This window comes from Lytechinus pictus, chromosome 3 (genome assembly GCF_037042905.1).
Source record: "Lytechinus pictus isolate F3 Inbred chromosome 3, Lp3.0, whole genome shotgun sequence".
In the NCBI taxonomy this organism is placed as follows: domain Eukaryota; kingdom Metazoa; phylum Echinodermata; class Echinoidea; order Temnopleuroida; family Toxopneustidae; genus Lytechinus; species Lytechinus pictus.
In genome coordinates, this window is record NC_087247.1 from 74,628,628 (window position 1) to 74,646,694 (window position 18,067).

An 18,067-nucleotide genomic window follows, 5' to 3' on the forward strand; every position below is an offset into this window, starting at 1 on the left:
CAATAATGACTTTTCTCTGCAATACTGATGCTTTGAAATCAAGATACTGAAGATTGATACGCTTAACATAAATTATGAACGTCTGACAAAAAGATAACCAACCGATCACCTGACCGATCAGCTGACCAGTACGCGTATCACTTCGGAGTTGATCACTCGTCGCAGCTGTGTGGAACGCTCACCGAAAATCAACAAAAAGGGCCTGAAATGTAAGTTTAACAATAATCGATTTTAATTTCAACTATTTTTACAACTAAATAAATGTTTTCCGACCGAATGAAAGGTATATCGGATAACTCTAACTTGTATTAAGGTGTACATTTACCAAAGTCTTGGGTTGGAAATCAGAACAGCATTGTCCAACCCATAATTTGGGATTTTGGGTAATGTCGCCTATGAGGTCCATACATGTTAATGTTTGGACCTCATTGGTACCTGTCACGTGGGAAGTGACTTTTTTTTAATTATTTACTTACTGCTGCTTGACACCAAAAAAGAATACGTGAAACTGATAAATACAGTTATTAAAAAGATTTAATCATATCTCTTCAATCTTTCTGATGTTCTCTTTTGATGGTTTTACAATAATTTGTACATGAAAATGTACATGGATAAAACAAAATACAACTTAACTTAACGGTAATCGTTGACTCTAGCCCCCATCGTCTCATCTGGCCTGACATGCCCCACTCGGCCCTGGTGGTCGGTCCAGTTCCTGGCCTCCGCAGCTAGCGATGTCTCTTCCACTCGGCCTCGGCCTCCGCAGACTGTGTTGCCCCTTTGATGAGTAACCCCCAGATCAGAGATGTGGCTTCAACGAATTAGTGGACGAGATCGAGCCCCCAATGATGACATGAGTTTTGACGAAAACATGTCGGTGGAGAACCGGTGGCAGCTGGGGTCGTTATCTCGTCACCGACGTAGTCCCTTCAGTTATAACTTAGACTGCCTATACGAACGTCTGTAGTCTATTCTAGCTTAGGTGGTTCTCCTTGAATTATTGAAACTAACCTCCTAATATACCCTACCGTTACTAGGAATAACTGTAAAATTTCTATAACGTAATTCAAAGAATTTTTATAGCAGATGAGTGCATAAAGCAACACATTCTTAATAACAAAAAGACTTCCTGTGCATCTGTACATCTACATTCTTCAATGCTAAAGCACAGTATTAACTATTTATGACACCTGTATGAAGATGCTTAGCTAGTACGAAATATGTCTAACACTTGAACAAAATATGACATCCACCTGATCTTGGACTCTAGGGGGGGTATCAAACGTTCCCAACGCTTGCTTTTGAAACATTCAAAACATATGTACATATACAATTGTCTATAGGCATACCATAAGCTGGACCAAGTAAATATTTTAAACACATGTCTGAACTCAACTGAAATACTCTATAATTAAATTTCTTTCCTGACAATATCCCCCACCTTAAGATGAAATTAAGGGAACCTGAATTACATCCGTTAAAGAAATTTACTTTCAAAGCATTGACTAAGCTTTCATAACACTATTTCCAAAAACACAAGTAATAATCAATTTTTATACCAGCATAACATATATGCCAAATGCATTATACAAAACCATTTCATATCAAATCATCTAAGCTTTTTAGTTTTGTAAAAGATCAATTTCACTTTCAGTTTCAAAATATCATTTAAATTCTGCAAAGCGCATTAGAATTTACAATCCTTTCTTACTTTGCTTTGTCAAATAACTGTTTAAATTCAGTAATCTTTCCGAACACAACTTCTTTTAAAACAAAGTGCAGTGTTTGTTACCACTTTCATAGCATTGTATATTTCAATAAATGAAAGTACTTCATAATCCTTAAAACATTGCTTTATGTATGTAAAATCAGTATCCTTCTCAAAATCAGCATTTTTTTTTTTTAAACATTCAAGTAAATTAAAATTATTGCAATGCCATTCAGTTTTCAAAAATTCATATTTTTGTGTACATAAATTACTTCAAAAATGGTTACAAAGTTTCAACCGTTTCATGTTTAACATATTTGAATTCAACGTTATGTTCTTGCTTAATTTTTTTTTTTTTTAAATAATCGATTAAAGAAACAAATTTTATATTTCAAACACAGTTACTGATTCGCAATATTTTCATTAAACGAATTTGAATAGCACTTGTACGAATACAGCATATTCTAACACATAAATATGTATTTTGTACAATGAAAGTGCCTGTTTTAGAATATCAATAACTCTTTAAGATTTTTTTTGTTTAAGACTTCTTACGAACAAGCGACTCTTTCCGTTTTGTTTTCATTGCATACATATTTTATATAAAGTACAACAAAAATATAATTTTACAATCTTATTTCCTAACTTCCTAAACTAAATGACCTATAAGTTTCCCTATTCTAACTAAATTCACAGGTAAGCCCTACATGTACTAACGTAAATCCCTATTCTAATTTCTAATCGCGAATTGTAATTGAGTTGCGATTGTGATTAGCTTCGAAGATCCAAGGATACCTGGAATAAATGATAAAAAGATCATGAATATCTGCAAAATACTTATGCATCAAACAAAGCATTGTATATATATAAAAAAAAAAATGGCCTTATGGCTTCTTTTACATGACAGGAATATATATAAACATTCAGTTATGATTAATGAATTTCTCATTTTTCTTTCTCAAATATTATTTAGTGTATATAAACATACAGTGTATGTAAATATATTTACATGAGTATATATATAATTAAGTAAATTCTGAACCATATTTCTAGAATAAATATCAAACATAAGCCATAATAAAAGACTTTGTTTACACAAGTCTGCTCATAAGATCAGCGGCTTGGTTTTCATTTCCCTTAACAGAGACTAGCCGAAACCTATGCTCTTGGAGTAATAAGCTCCATCTCATTATGCGTTTATTTGTCATTTTATTACTTTGAATGTAAAGCAAAGGTTTGTGATCTGTATGAACTTCGAATTCCCTACCATACAAGAAATATTCGAATTTACGAATGGCCCACACAATGGCCAAGCACTCCTTTTCTATCGTGGAGTACCTTGTTTCCCTTGGCAATAATTTCTTACTACCATAAGCAATTGGGAATTCTTCCCCGTCACTTTCCTGCATGAGCACCGCCCCTAACCCTATGTCTGACTCGTCTACCTTTAAGATAAACATCTTGTCAAAGTCTGGGAGTTTCAATACAGGGGGTTTTGTTAGACAATCCTTAAGCTTATGGAAAGCTTCTTCCTCTTCCATACCCCACTTAACCTTCCCTGGGCTACCCTTACGTGTTAGGTTAGTAAGAGGCAATGCTAAATCGGCATACCCGGGAATATAATCCCTATAGTATCCGGTCAGACCAAGAAACGAACGGACTTGTTTCTTATTTTCTGGTCTTGGGGTTTCGATCACTTTCTGTGTAAGCCTACTACTAGTATGAATCGCCCCATCTCCTAACTCGTGTCCTAGGAAGTCTATCGAACTAAACCCTATAAAACACTTAGAGGGACGTGCAGCCAGATTGGCTTCTCTTAACTTACACAAGACTTTCTCTACTGTTTCGACATGCTCTTCCCAGGTCTCTGTATATACTAATATGTCATCTATGTAGTTAACTACATTGGGAATGTCTTTCAGAACTATCCTCATCATCCTAGTAAACTGAGCTCCAGCAGTGACTAACCCAAAAGGCATGTATTTAAACTGATATTGACCGATGGGGGTGAGAAATGCAGTCTTAGCCTTATCTGACTCTTTCATGGGAATCTGCCAATACCCTTTAGTGAGATCTATTTTACTAAAATATTTGCTTTTCGCAAGAGAAGCGAATAGACCTTGCTGATTAGGCATCGGTTCGGGATCGAACACGGTTATCTTATTAAGGCGCCGGAAATCTATGCAAAACCGGTTTGAACCATCCGGTTTCCTCACCATCACAATCGGATGCGCATAAGGCGAATCCGAAGGCTCAATAACCCCTAACTTCAACATCGACTCAACCTCCTTCCTTATTTCACCCTCTACAGCTTGGGGTACCCTATAAGGGGGAGAACGAACAGGTTCATTACTTGTCAAATGAATTTTACATTCAGCCACTGAAGTTTTCTTGGGAACATCCGTGAATACATCCTGGTATTCACACAACAAATCTCGAACTTCATCCTTACAATCCTTATCTAGTCTTTCATCAACATGAACATGACTCACAAACTCCTTTTGTAATGAGCATGGCATATCAGGCGCATCTCCAATACACTCATCTATCATCTCTCCCTCTTCTTTATCCTTAACATTGAAAGTACCAACATCAAAACAGCTAGCAGCCACCTCTTCTTCCCTACGAACATATCGCCTGAGAAGATTGATATGATATGTCTTCCTCACACCATTGACGTCGACAACATAATCATAGTCAAACTTGGTACCAACAACCTTAAATGGTCCTTGCCATTCCACTAGTAACTTGTTATGAACAGTAGGTAAAAGTATCAAGACCTCATCACCAACAATCAACTTCCTTTTCTTCGCATTTCGATCATAATAACCTTTGTACCTCTTTGCGGAGGATTTCAAAGTGTCTTGCGCCAATTGCCAAGACTCGACCAACCGCTTCCTTAAGTCAATTACGTATTCATACTCGTTACCTAACTCTGCGTCAATACTCTCATTCGTCCATAATTCTCTCAAAATATCCATTGGACCTCTCACATGTCTACCATAGAGTAATTCAAATGGAGAAAACCCCAGGCTCGAACTGGGTGCTTCTCGCAGAGCAAACAACAAAGCAGGTAAGTACCTGTCCCACTGACGTGGCTCCTCAGAACAAAGACGCCTCAAAGCTGTCTTAATTACTCCATTGTACCTCTCTACAAGGCCATTACACATCGGATGGTATCTAGAGCTTGTTATTTGTTTGACTGATAACAACTGTGACACCTTCCTCATTAAATCAGATACAAATTGTGTACCTAAGTCTGACATTACTTCACAAGGAACACCTACCCTACTATACACAGTGACTAATGCCTCAGCTACATCTACAGTCGATATTGATTTCAATGGTATAGCTTCTACATATCTAGTCGCATAATCTACTATCGTTAAGATGTGAGTATGTCCTCTTGCAGATGGAATGAATGGACCCATTAAATCTATCGCAATTCGTTGAAATGGGACGCCAACTATCGGTAACTTACCGAGAGTCGTTTTGGGGACTCTCCCTTTACTAACAGTCTTCTGACACACGTCACATGATCGGCAGAAATTGGCAACATCCTCATACATACTTGGCCAATAAAACTGGGCTTTAACCTTTGACAATGTATTGTTAATGCCGAGATGTCCACCAAACAATGAATCATGGGCAATTTGCATAATCTCAGACCTGTGTGTCTTTGGAACAACCACTAACTTGGGACCAACACCAACACTTGGATTTCTCATATCCCTTTCTTGTCGATAAAGACAATTCTTCTCTGACATGAACAAGAATCTCGATTTAGTCTCGATATCATTCACCTTGTTCCACAAAGGCTTAAGTGACAAATCATCCTTTTGCTCTCGCAAAAAGTCCTCCGACTTCACTTTTACTCCCGAGTCTCTTACTTTCAAATCTTGTTTAGGTTTAGATTGACTTTGCTTTTGTGCTCTAGTTTCAACAGCCATCGCCTCATCCACACATGAAGGCACATCATCCAAAACCTCATCCACTTTCGTAACAGACTCATCCATTTTGGAAACCCGAACATTATCTTCCGAACTCGACACAACTTCCGAACTTTGCATATCAACTTCGGATACCCGATCATCAACATCGGAACTATTCGCCTTTTGAACTATACTAGGCACCCATTGCAGGTCAGGATCCTTGGGCTCACGTGCCCCCTTCACATCATTGCCAATAATGACGTCACACAAACAATTGGGCATACACAAGGCATTGATTTCTCCAATGAAATAGGGACTATCTAGCATGATATTTGCCCTAGGAAAACGTCTCAGAGTACCATCTATCAGCCTAACTAACTGAATCACTCCCGTGAACTGATTGTCTAATACTAAACTCGTTCTCACTACACTTGTACTACTCCCAGAATCCTTCAGCACGGAAACAGGCTTGTTCTTGGGTAACAACCTACCCGAAACAACTGGCATATCATCAATCATTGCACCAACCTCATCGTATGCCATACCAAGCGTTTCAACACTCTCACTTTCTGACGGAACTGTAATCATTGGATTGCCTATGAGAACACATCCAGCTGAACTTTCAACAAATCCAGTGGATTTTGACTGACTACTAGCCCTATCGTCTGAACGCAAAGTTCCTATTGACATAAAATTCTCATTCCTATTCAAATGTAAACCCGAATTTTCTGACCTAACACTATCCAGTGGAGTGTCCTCCACACTCATAGCCTGAGCTGAATGAACTATGGGCTTCATTGGACAATTCCATTTCAAATGATTCGGACTACCACACATATAACATCCATTCTTTGTACCGCTATTACCATAGCTAGGTTTTGTGCTATTTTTCGTTGAACTAGCATACTTGGGCTTCCTATCTGCCTGTGGACCTAATACTGATTTAGTGTTATGGATCTGACTTAATTTCTGTTTCTGATTTTGATTCTGTCTTTGGTTCTGATTCTTAGGATTGAATTTATCATTTCTATGACCAATGAAAGTATGCAATCCATGCGCATGCACATATATCTCAGCACATTCAACCATCTCATGTAACTTCCCACAATTCCTTTCCTTCAAGAATCCAACTACCTCTCTGGGGCAACAATCCAAAAATTGCTCCCTAACAACCAAATCGACCAGGGAATCGTAATCACCAACACCAGACAAATCCAACCACTTATCAAAGTATCCTTTCATCCGAACAGCAAACTGTTTTGGGCGCTCTTCCCTATTTGGTCTTACCGACCTGAATTTCTTTCTATAACCATTCTCAGTAAGATGGAAATATTCCATAAGCTCACGCTTTACCCTATCATAATCGGTGCGATCAGTGCTATTCATTCTATTCACTACATCCAGCGATTTTCCAGTCAGATTTGAAATTAAATGCAAGCACCTAACTTGTTTTGGTACGTTCTGACTATCCATTAACAATTCAAACTTTGTTATGTAAGAATCAAAACTGTCAGTTGATTCGTCAAACTTTCCTACCTTCAACTTAATCCCACTGAACTCAAGAGGGCGTTCCTCTAATTTTGCCTGTTCAATTTTAATTTGGGCCAAGCGCAATTCATGAACTTCCTTTTCACGTTCTCGTTCACGTTCCATCGAATCTGTGACAAAACTACTCAATTCGCCACCACTAAGTCCCATCTCCCTACCTAAAGTAGAAAACTCCTTCATTTTCTCTATGCTAGCCATATTGAATGAATTCCAAAAACCTAGCAACCAGACTTGAATTGTGAAAGGCGTCCGCAAAACAAAGCAACAATAGCTTTAACCTGGCAACCAAATGCCGAACCCTAGTACAAGCACCGCACTAGAAATCGTATCTCCACGAGCATACAATTATTCAACCATGCGAACAACAAAGCCCACTTCACACATACAAATTCACAGTCTGTAACATACAATACTTGCTACCCTGCCAACGAGTTACCCGTAAGAATAGACAGTAATTATGTGAATTAAGAACAAACAGTTCTTCCCGACATATCCTTTATCCTAACGACCAACAGCCCACTATATACCATAGCATTAAAACAGGGCCTGCTTTCCCTAAATGCTGTTTACCCGGCCGAAAAAAGGTATGAAGTATATTTTCTCACTGAAAATTTCCCACAATAATTCATCGTACTATCCAAATGTAAATTCAAGCATAGCAAGTATGATTAGTACCAAGGCTTCAATGCACACCTTGGGGAGAAATACTTTTAAGAGCTATTACCAATAGACCATCAATAAAGTATCCATTTGGAAAGATGACCACAGATTAATTTCTTTCCTAAATAATTTTGAATTATTTCAAGCAGCAGTGTCTCGGTGGGACCTCCAAATTGTCACGTGGGAAGTGACTTTTTTTTAATTATTTACTTACTGCTGCTTGACACCAAAAAAGAATACGTGAAACTGATAAATACAGTTATTAAAAAGATTTAATCATATCTCTTCAATCTTTCTGATGTTCTCTTTTGATGGTTTTACAATAATTTGTACATGAAAATGTACATGGATAAAACAAAATACAACTTAACTTAACGGTAATCGTTGACTCTAGCCCCCATCGTCTCATCTGGCCTGACATGCCCCACTCGGCCCTGGTGGTCGGTCCAGTTCCTGGCCTCCGCAGCTAGCGATGTCTCTTCCACTCGGCCTCGGCCTCCGCAGACTGTGTTGCCCCTTTGATGAGTAACCCCCAGATCAGAGATGTGGCTTCAACGAATTAGTGGACGAGATCGAGCCCCCAATGATGACATGAGTTTTGACGAAAACATGTCGGTGGAGAACCGGTGGCAGCTGGGGTCGTTATCTCGTCACCGACGTAGTCCCTTCAGTTATAACTTAGACTGCCTATACGAACGTCTGTAGTCTATTCTAGCTTAGGTGGTTCTCCTTGAATTATTGAAACTAACCTCCTAATATACCCTACCGTTACTAGGAATAACTGTAAAATTTCTATAACGTAATTCAAAGAATTTTTATAGCAGATGAGTGCATAAAGCAACACATTCTTAATAACAAAAAGACTTCCTGTGCATCTGTACATCTACATTCTTCAATGCTAAAGCACAGTATTAACTATTTATGACACCTGTATGAAGATGCTTAGCTAGTACGAAATATGTCTAACACTTGAACAAAATATGACATCCACCTGATCTTGGACTCTAGGGGGGGTATCAAACGTTCCCAACGCTTGCTTTTGAAACATTCAAAACATATGTACATATACAATTGTCTATAGGCATACCATAAGCTGGACCAAGTAAATATTTTAAACACATGTCTGAACTCAACTGAAATACTCTATAATTAAATTTCTTTCCTGACAGTACCACTTGTTCACTGCAACCACCCTGCCTGTGGGGAATCTACAGGTTGGACTATGGCATGCCAATGCTGTACAGAGCACACACTTTAAAAAATGATTAAAATATCACTTTTGTGACCAAAATTACTAATTTCCGTACAGTTGCAATTCATTTTTCATTAGTAACTTGGGAATAATTTTTGTATTCACTAGAGCGCTCAAAAACTTGAATTTTGGGCATATTTTTGAGTACGCCCTCTATTGGTGGAAAATAATATGGCAAGAAAATTTTCATTTTTTTATCTCTATTTTTAATTAAGAAAAAATAATTTTTAGAATCAAATTTAAGGGCCAAGTTGTATAACGAATAGGTGTAGGCCTAATGGAAACTGTCAGTGTAAAAAATCAATCATTTGTCCCAAAGAAAAAGAGAAAATAAGCCAAACATTGCCATCCTTATTTTGTCACACATGGAGATATAACTGAGTGAGAACAAGGTTATATCATTCATAACCTTGTTCATTGAATGAGTGATTGGTAGTGGTACTATGATCTCAGACTCAGTGAGACAAAATTTTGGGTGGAAAAAATCGTGCTTTTGTTGGTGTTGTTTCTTTTGTCCTTTTGCAAAGCAAGTCTCCAATGTGGGAGATTGTCTCCCCTATTGGAGAGTCTCCCATATTGGCCGTGCGCCTCTACTGATATCTAATTCTAAGCTAAAAAACGATCACACTGAACGTCTGAAGATCGCCAACACAGATAGGCACACGTGGGACAGTGTATTTATTGCTGGAATAAAGACCCGACGGAAGTGACAGAATCCGCGCTTATTTTGCTTATTTCTCAGCAATTACACAATTTCTTCCAGAATCCTTAGGCACATATTTCATACAAACGGACACTTTGGTGATCATTATATTAAATTCTGTAAAAAGCCATTGTGAATTTGAGATCGTCCCCACCAACTGTAACTAATGGAATTTATCTTCTTAATTCTTTACTAGTTTAAGTTTAACATAAGTTTAACTTTAAGTTAAACATGTCACCAACACACATTAAAAAATAATAATAATTTCCAAATTCACGCAAGACGGGTCAGTTTCCAAATGACGATTTAATAGGTTTTAAACAGAACAAACAAAACACTTACCGGCAGGCAAACTCTAACGTTACGGCTATTTTCTCTTTGTTTTGGAATTAGTTTCGAAATTCGCACGCAATATGGTCAAACGTAGAGGGCAGCATGCTTTAATAATCAAGGCCCCATATAATAGGGTAGCGCTTCTCAACCTTTTTTACTCGAGGACCACAATTTGACTTTTTTTACTCTAGGACCAATTTTTTTTACTCGAGGACCAATTTTTTTTAGGCCCACCTACCAAAATTTTAAGAAAGCGATATGACTACTTGTCTCGACTCAAAGATAGACAATGATTATAATGGGCATATTCATAGGCGGCCGATCCATGCAGGGGGGGCCCGAGGGGCCCGGCCCCCCCCCCCCCTATTGGCGGAGCAAAAAAAGGAAAAAGGAAAGGAAGAAAAAAAAGAAAAAAGAAGGGAAGAGAGAGGAAAAAAAGAGGGGGAAACATAAGAGGAAGAAGACCAGTGAATAAAATAAGATGGGGGAAGACTTGGAAAATAATTAAGAAAATCTTTTATGTCATTATATAAAATTTTCGCTCGCGCTTCGCGCTCGCATTGCCTTTTAGGTGATTTACATATCTTGTTCAATATGAAGTTTAAATATCAAGTTTGGAAGTCAATATACAAAACATATTTCATCTCGGAAATCGAACTTTCATTATTTTGTGTGATTTACAAATTGATTTTTAAAAAGGGCTCTGTAAAAATGTGAGTTCATTATGGTCTGGATATTAAAATTTTCTGCTCGCACTGCGCGCTCGCAAATTTTGATTTATCAGGTACCTATTATTTTCGTGTATTCCATAAAGTTTTCAAAATATCCCTTTTCAGGTATGATTGTCAAAACGTATCAGCTAGCGCTGCACGCTCGCATTTTGATTGGCGAGTTATGTATGTCTCAAAATTGATTGTACAACAAACTGCTTAAAATCCCCTTTTCATGACAGTGTAAAAAAAAATTTAGGCTCGCAATAATGGTTAATAATATATTAACTGATGCATCCTAGTTATAATTCCAGAAGTGCTTGAAATGTCAAGTTTTCAGACCATCATATCATTAGATTTCGCGCCCTCATTAGGTATTAATGAATATAAGATATTCATTTAATAATTGATCAATTTTTTTTCGTCTTGCGCTTAACAAGAGGATTAGGAAGACAGTCTTCATTTTCATATTATGTCCTATAAAGGATGTGCCGGTACGTCATATGTCAAAACTCAAAGTAATAATAATGAAAATATCAGCTCTTTATTGAGTGCGATCCATATCCACCTCACAATTTTCCTGCAAAGTGCTTGAAATATAGATCTGAAATTGACTCTTTTTTCAGATCGGAATATCAAATAGTTTAAGCTCGCGCTCGCTTGATTTTCACGATAAAAGATGTATAGAATGCCTATATTCTATATAGGTCTAAATATGATACACGCGCGCACATGTTTATTCGATACTCAACTTGTTCTCTATTCAAATCATTATCAAGTTGCAGATCACAATATCAAAAATTTTCTGCTCGCGCTTTGTGCTCGCATTATTAATGTAGAAAGATCCCCTATTACTCATTCTATTCATGATTTACAAAACATGAATAGAGTGTCCCGTTTTTTAGGTCTAATTTTTTTTCCCGCTCGCATCAATTGTTTAGTTATAAAGCTATCTTGTTTACGATTATAAAAATTGATTTAGATTTTCTATTTATTATGTAGAAATGTCAATTTTTTTCAGCTCGTGCTTCGCGCTCGCATTATTTGATTGCTGAAATATGTAACGTCTTCATGGCTAAGTGGCAGTCCTTAACAGGTACCTTTTCGATCAGTTCAAAGCGCATATGGAAATTTTCTGCTCGCGCTTTGCGCTCGCATTATTAATGTAAGGAAGATCCCCAATTACTCATCTTTTTCATGATTCACAAAACATGAATAGTGTCTCGTTCAGTAGGTCTAAATCTCGAAATTTTCTGCTCGCGCTTCGCTCTCGCATCAATTTATTGTTTAGTTTTATACCTATTCTGTTTAAGTTAGAAAAAGTGCTTAGAATTTCCATTCTTTGGATAAAATGTCATAATTTCATCTTGCTTCGCGCTGGCATTATTTGATTTTTTAAATATGTAACGTCTTCATGGCTAACAGCATCGACATTGAGTAAGAAAGGAGATGGGAAACCAGTTACAGTAATAACAATTTTATTACACCAACTTTAGGGCAAACCTCATTTATCGTGCGCGGCCATCGTAAGGGCCGATAAGACGTCATCCCTCGCAGAGGGCGACTTAACACAAAACACATCAAACACAATAACATACTGGCGCAACCACTTTTTCCTCCTATCTTTTCATTTGAATTATGTCGATCAAAAACCACTTGGCTGAGATAACAATTGCTTTCAAAACAAACATCAAATTACTCAGTAACAAAAGTAAAACAAAACTACATCTGTGGCTATCTCGCCAAACCGTGGATTCTGGAGGAAAATTACCAAAGCACATACTAGTAGGCCTGCGAGGATGGTATCACACATAAATCAAATGGAGTTAAGAGCTAAATCAGCATCGATACAAATAGTAGGCCATTACCATGATTACAACAAATCTAAGTGAAAAGTACAATGTATCTTTAAATTTTAGGCAATAAACATAAATGAATAAAACACCAACATCTCATCTACCCTTCGATCTGTAGTAAAAACCACACCAAATGATCTATCAACAGGACCTTTAATAAGCTAATGTAAAGATGGGGAAAAAATATAGACAACCCTTGATACATTCCTATATGCTAAAAAGGCTTAACTCTGTAAAACAGTAACACATATGTAGCATGATTTAGTATGACATGACAAAGGATGAATACAAAACTGGCATTGCTATACCAAAGACATCCATACACACAATCATTGTGAACACCATAGATAATATGAAAGCGATAAAGGCATTGCTATACAAAATACATATATAAGCACAATTATTGCAAACACATCAAATGCTATAAGCCTACGCAACAATAAATACATTAAATACCAATACTAAAAAATGTCACATGCATTCCCATGCATTATACAATTGTTAAATGTAAAATATAATGCAAAAGAGTAAAAACACTGTCTGGCATACAAAAGACAAATAATCCTAGCATAGTTAGCACATAAACAATCTAATACTGTGATTTCCTAAATTTGAGGACGTGCAAGAATATGGAGGCTCACAAAACCTGCCAAACAAGAGGTAGCCTTGACACATAATAACAAACACTATTCATAATCCAAACAAATAGATAAACAGAGGGCCAGTAAGATCAAATAAAACTGAAAGAAAAATGGTCAAGTATAAAACACGAACATGTACAAATTTTTCCATTAGTAAAAAGGATAGGTAAAAATACAATGGGAAACCAGCCAGCCTCCATAGTACAGTTATGGAACATACAATGTCTAAAGGTAAACCTAAGTGCCACGAAAACAAAAAAAAATGAATAGCAGATTACTGGACTACAATAACTATGGAGAGTGAAAGATGTACTGATGAATCGTCGATAAATTACTAACATAAAATAGCTGATAGAAAAAGGGGCATCAAGGCTCCCACTATATTACACCCTCATACTAATATCCCAACATTAAATAAAAACCAGTATGACATTAAAACATGTAAATGAAAGATGAAAAGTAATTATAAATTTCGGGCTACCAACTCATCACTGAGATGGAAATTAGCAAAATAACCAATAACTTTATCCATAGCTATGTGAAATAAAACAACAATCCAACACCTTAATAAATGTATGGTGCACAAGGATACAATTTATTGAACAATAATCAAAACAATGATATACATGGTCCATTAGTACATTACATGTATATAGGTATAAGCAAAGACTGAAAACATACAACTAAAACAACAGTGTAAAGATCAAATACATATAAAAATCACATCACACAAAGATGGCAAAAAAAAAGGAGAGTGGGACAGGGGAAGAAGAAAACAGAAGAATTGCAGTCTATACTGTCCATATCAGTATGATGCTAAAAACATAACATAAAACATCAGGATTGAGTCCTCTGTTAAAGCTCATGTATTCGTGTCACAGAAAGAATGTGAAGAAACGTTGAAGCAAAGTCCATGTCCAACATTTCCAACAAGGTCATATCTCAGTCGGCAATCTAGCAATGGGTCCTGCACAATTTAAAGTCAATATCCGGAGGACGTCCTGGGGGGAGTCCAATATGTTCTCCAACAGGGTGACATGGCCGACTCTGTGAAGCCATCATGAGGGCAGACGTGAAGGACACAATGGTGTCTGACCACCTGAACTGAGGATCCAACATCTCGAAGCACCAGGGATCACTGGTAGGACCTGAAGCATCATCAGGGACATCACCAGGAGAATCCGGGGGCCGACCAGGAGGGTCATCAATCCATAGGGTACAAGGTTGAGGAGCCATATGATGATGCTCGGCGACGGTGACATTGTGCATGGGAGGAACACGAGAACCCTTGAGCACAGGAGTCGAAAGAGGAAGGGCATTCAGGTGGCACCAACTGTTATCACACAATGTAAGGTCAAATGACTGACTACGATCAGGTTGAGATACAGCAACAATATCAGATGAGTCATGGACTGCACAGTTACTATGGTATAAAGATGCATGATCAGGAGCCGATGGCTGTTGAGGTGTTTTAAGTTCACTGATGGGCTCCGCGGCTATAGGATGTCTGTCTGACTCAACAACGGGTTCGATGTCTCCAAGGATTTCACTTGTAGATGACCGGTCTGCAACAGCAGGATGGGCTCGTTCACAATTACAGGATTCCGGAGTTGAAACACGATAAGAATGGTCAACGCCATCGGACGTAGAGTCAGGTAAGCCGGCAGCAAGCGCATCGGATAGAGGGATGGCCGAAGGACCGTACGGATACGATGGTCCATCACCGAATGATACTGCGCGCTTAGCCGGGCGGATAAACACGTCATGCAATTCCATGAATGGAATTCCAGCCTGTACAGCAACATCCAAAGACTCTACCACTAATCCTTTGAAGAGAAACTGTCTGTTGTCCCTTGTGAATGTGAGACAGGTCTCACCTACAATCGTAAGAGGGGAGGAATTGTCAGTAGGTTGAACTGATCGGGAAGTGGCGGTTATCACAGCCCCAAGATCTTGAACCGTAGAATGTAAAATCAAATTCTCCGTAGACCCACTGACAATGCTGACACGGACACACTGATCACCATGGAAAAGTTCCACAAAGGGAGTCACGGGGGCCTGATTAGGCACAACGATTGAACTAGCCACAGACCTATGTGGCATAATGTGAGGAACTTGGACCTCATCTGACTCTGATGAAAGTCCATTGCACCAGTGAGGGTCTCCCTGAAAGGCTGACTCTGACTTCGAGTCATCAAAGCAACCAAGATGTAAATTAGGATCTACAGAGGAACGATCCACGGCATACGATGAACAGTCAACATCTTCAGCAGGAATACAGCCTGGAACATGATCATAACCAGGGTCATGATCGACAATCAACTCATCGCAGGTATCACTACAAGTATGGAAATCGGTGTAGCCGAGAATGCTAGCGGCCTTGCGAGCTCGAGTAGTCATGCGCCTTTCATGGTCGGGCAAGAATGGACAGTCACCAATATGGTGGCGGTAACAATGCCGACTAGCATTAAGACAAAGTGGGCACACAACTTGGTTAACGTTAGGCCTATGATGAACTAAGGCGGGCCTAGGACTAGTCTGAATCGATGTAGGTGTCATGCTATAACTATCGGTAGCCTGGATATGTTCAGGACTCGACGTATACCGACAGCAAGGTACAACACACCGGGCATCACACTTGTGGTCATAATTAGTGTCATAATAGGCAGATCTATCATACATCTCTTTACTAGACCTAATACCGATATCATTGTCTCTCGACTCATGATCATCGGACACGGCTCGATGATCGGTAAGCTTATGGCTAGTTAAGTGTACGTGTAAAACTCTAATCTGATTCTGAGGATATGATTGGCAATGTAGATCTAGGCATGACTTTCGTCTGGAATCATCCAACTTATAGCTAACTTGACCACAATGAAAACTGTCATAATCTTCTGGTTCATTCTCATCAACATAACCATCTTCTTGGTCATTCTCATAATCATCTTCTGGTTCATTATCAACCTCATAATCATTCTTCTCATATCCATCTTGTTCTTGTTCATTCTCATCACCATACTCATGATAATCATCTTCTGGATCATTCTCATAATCATCTTCTGATTCATTCTCAACCTCATAATCAACTTCCGATTCTGGTTCATTCTCATCACCATAATCATCTTCTAGTTCATTCTCCACTTCATAATCACCGTCTGGTTTATTCTCATTACCACAATCACGGCCATTATGACCGGACCTGTCACCGACAGGTTCAACATCTTCCACACAATTAAATCTACTAATTGTACGTGTACTAATGTGTCTGATTTCTTGATTTACTGTGTAATTTCTTGATTTACTAATTGTGTAATTACTTGATTTACTAATTGCATGACTAGAAAAGTTAGAAAAGTCTGCCAGAGAAGTACAAGAACCAACTTGACTGGGTCTGGGGCGGCCTCGCTCTCGGGCCTGGGGGCGAGGTCTTGACCTCGGTGAGGGAACAGCCATACAAAGGACTGTGTGTGGGACTACGGCACTGAGGTAGTAAAAAATCGTTACACCTATCACGACACATTTTTGCCGACCAACTGGTTGCTCGGGATAGCATGAATCCCATCGGTGTGCGGAGCAGGCAAGGTTCAAATCCCAGCTGTCACCACGACATTGAGTAAGAAAGGAGATGGGAAACCAGTTACAGTAATAACAATTTTATTACACCAACTTTAGGGCAAACCTCATTTATCGTGCGCGGCCATCGTAAGGGCCGATAAGACGTCATCCCTCGCAGAGGGCGACTTAACACAAAACACATCAAACACAATAACATACCCTTACGAAAATGTCGTGTGGTATATCTGTGTGGTACCCGGCTTTACCACACGAATTACCACATGAATGTAGGTTACCACATGAACATCTGTGGTAATTTTCCATATCCTTGTGTGGTAACGTCAGCTGGTAGCTGTGGTAATTTGTTGTCTATGTGGTACTTCTGTGGTAAATCAAAATTACCACATGAATGCATGTTACCTCATGATGCCATTGTGTGGTAATGTAAATTCAAATATGTGGTATTTGTGTGGTATTGTTAAATTTCTGTGGTAAATCAAAATTACCACAGGAATGCATGTTACCTCATGATGCCATTGTGTGGTAATGTAAATTCAAATATGTGGTATTTGTGTGGTATTGTTAAATTTCTGTGGTAAATCAAAATTACCACAGGAATGCATGTTACCTCATGATGTCATTGTGTGGTAATGTAAATTCAAATATGTGGTATTTGTGTGGTATTGAATACTTCTGTGGTAAATCAAAATTACCACATGAATGCATTTACCTCACGATGCCATTGTGTGGTAATGTAAATTCAAATATGTGGTATTTGTGTGGTATTGTTATACTGTTGTGGTAAATCAAAATTCACATTTTCATGAGAATCTAACTTTGAGATATTTTGAAAATCATATTCAGTAAATAAAATATCCTACACTTTGCCTTTGCCTTTCATTTCTCCTTTTTTTGTTCTCGTTTGTAGAGCTTTTGGGGGCCAATATGGCCCAACCCTTCCATACTCATATACGGCAGTGCTGTGCGGTTGGGATCCGGGACGGGGCCCCTGGAATCAGAGCCATTTAAACCTATTCTAATAAAATCGCGGGTATATACAGAATATAGCTTTCACACAACACATTTATTCAACCCAGTTGCGTAATGAACCAAATATATTTGAGGGGGGCAAAACATAGCAATGAGGGAAAATTTACATCCTACAT

At 38.3% G+C, this 18,067-nt stretch overlaps 1 protein-coding gene across 1 annotated transcript; it reads right to left on the minus strand.

Annotated features, from left to right (window-relative positions):
• Window positions 1-516: 516 nt before the first annotated feature.
• On the minus strand, window positions 517-8,977 carry LOC129267739 (uncharacterized). The gene is made up of 2 exons (XM_064097718.1): window positions 4,638-8,977; window positions 517-2,503 (listed from the first exon to the last, which is right to left on the minus strand). The coding sequence occupies exons 1-2, from the start codon at window positions 7,384-7,386 to the stop codon at window positions 2,439-2,441; spliced, it is 2,814 nt and encodes a 937-aa protein (XP_063953788.1). The 5' UTR covers window positions 7,387-8,977; the 3' UTR covers window positions 517-2,438.
• Between the last annotated feature and the right edge of the window lie 9,090 nt (window positions 8,978-18,067).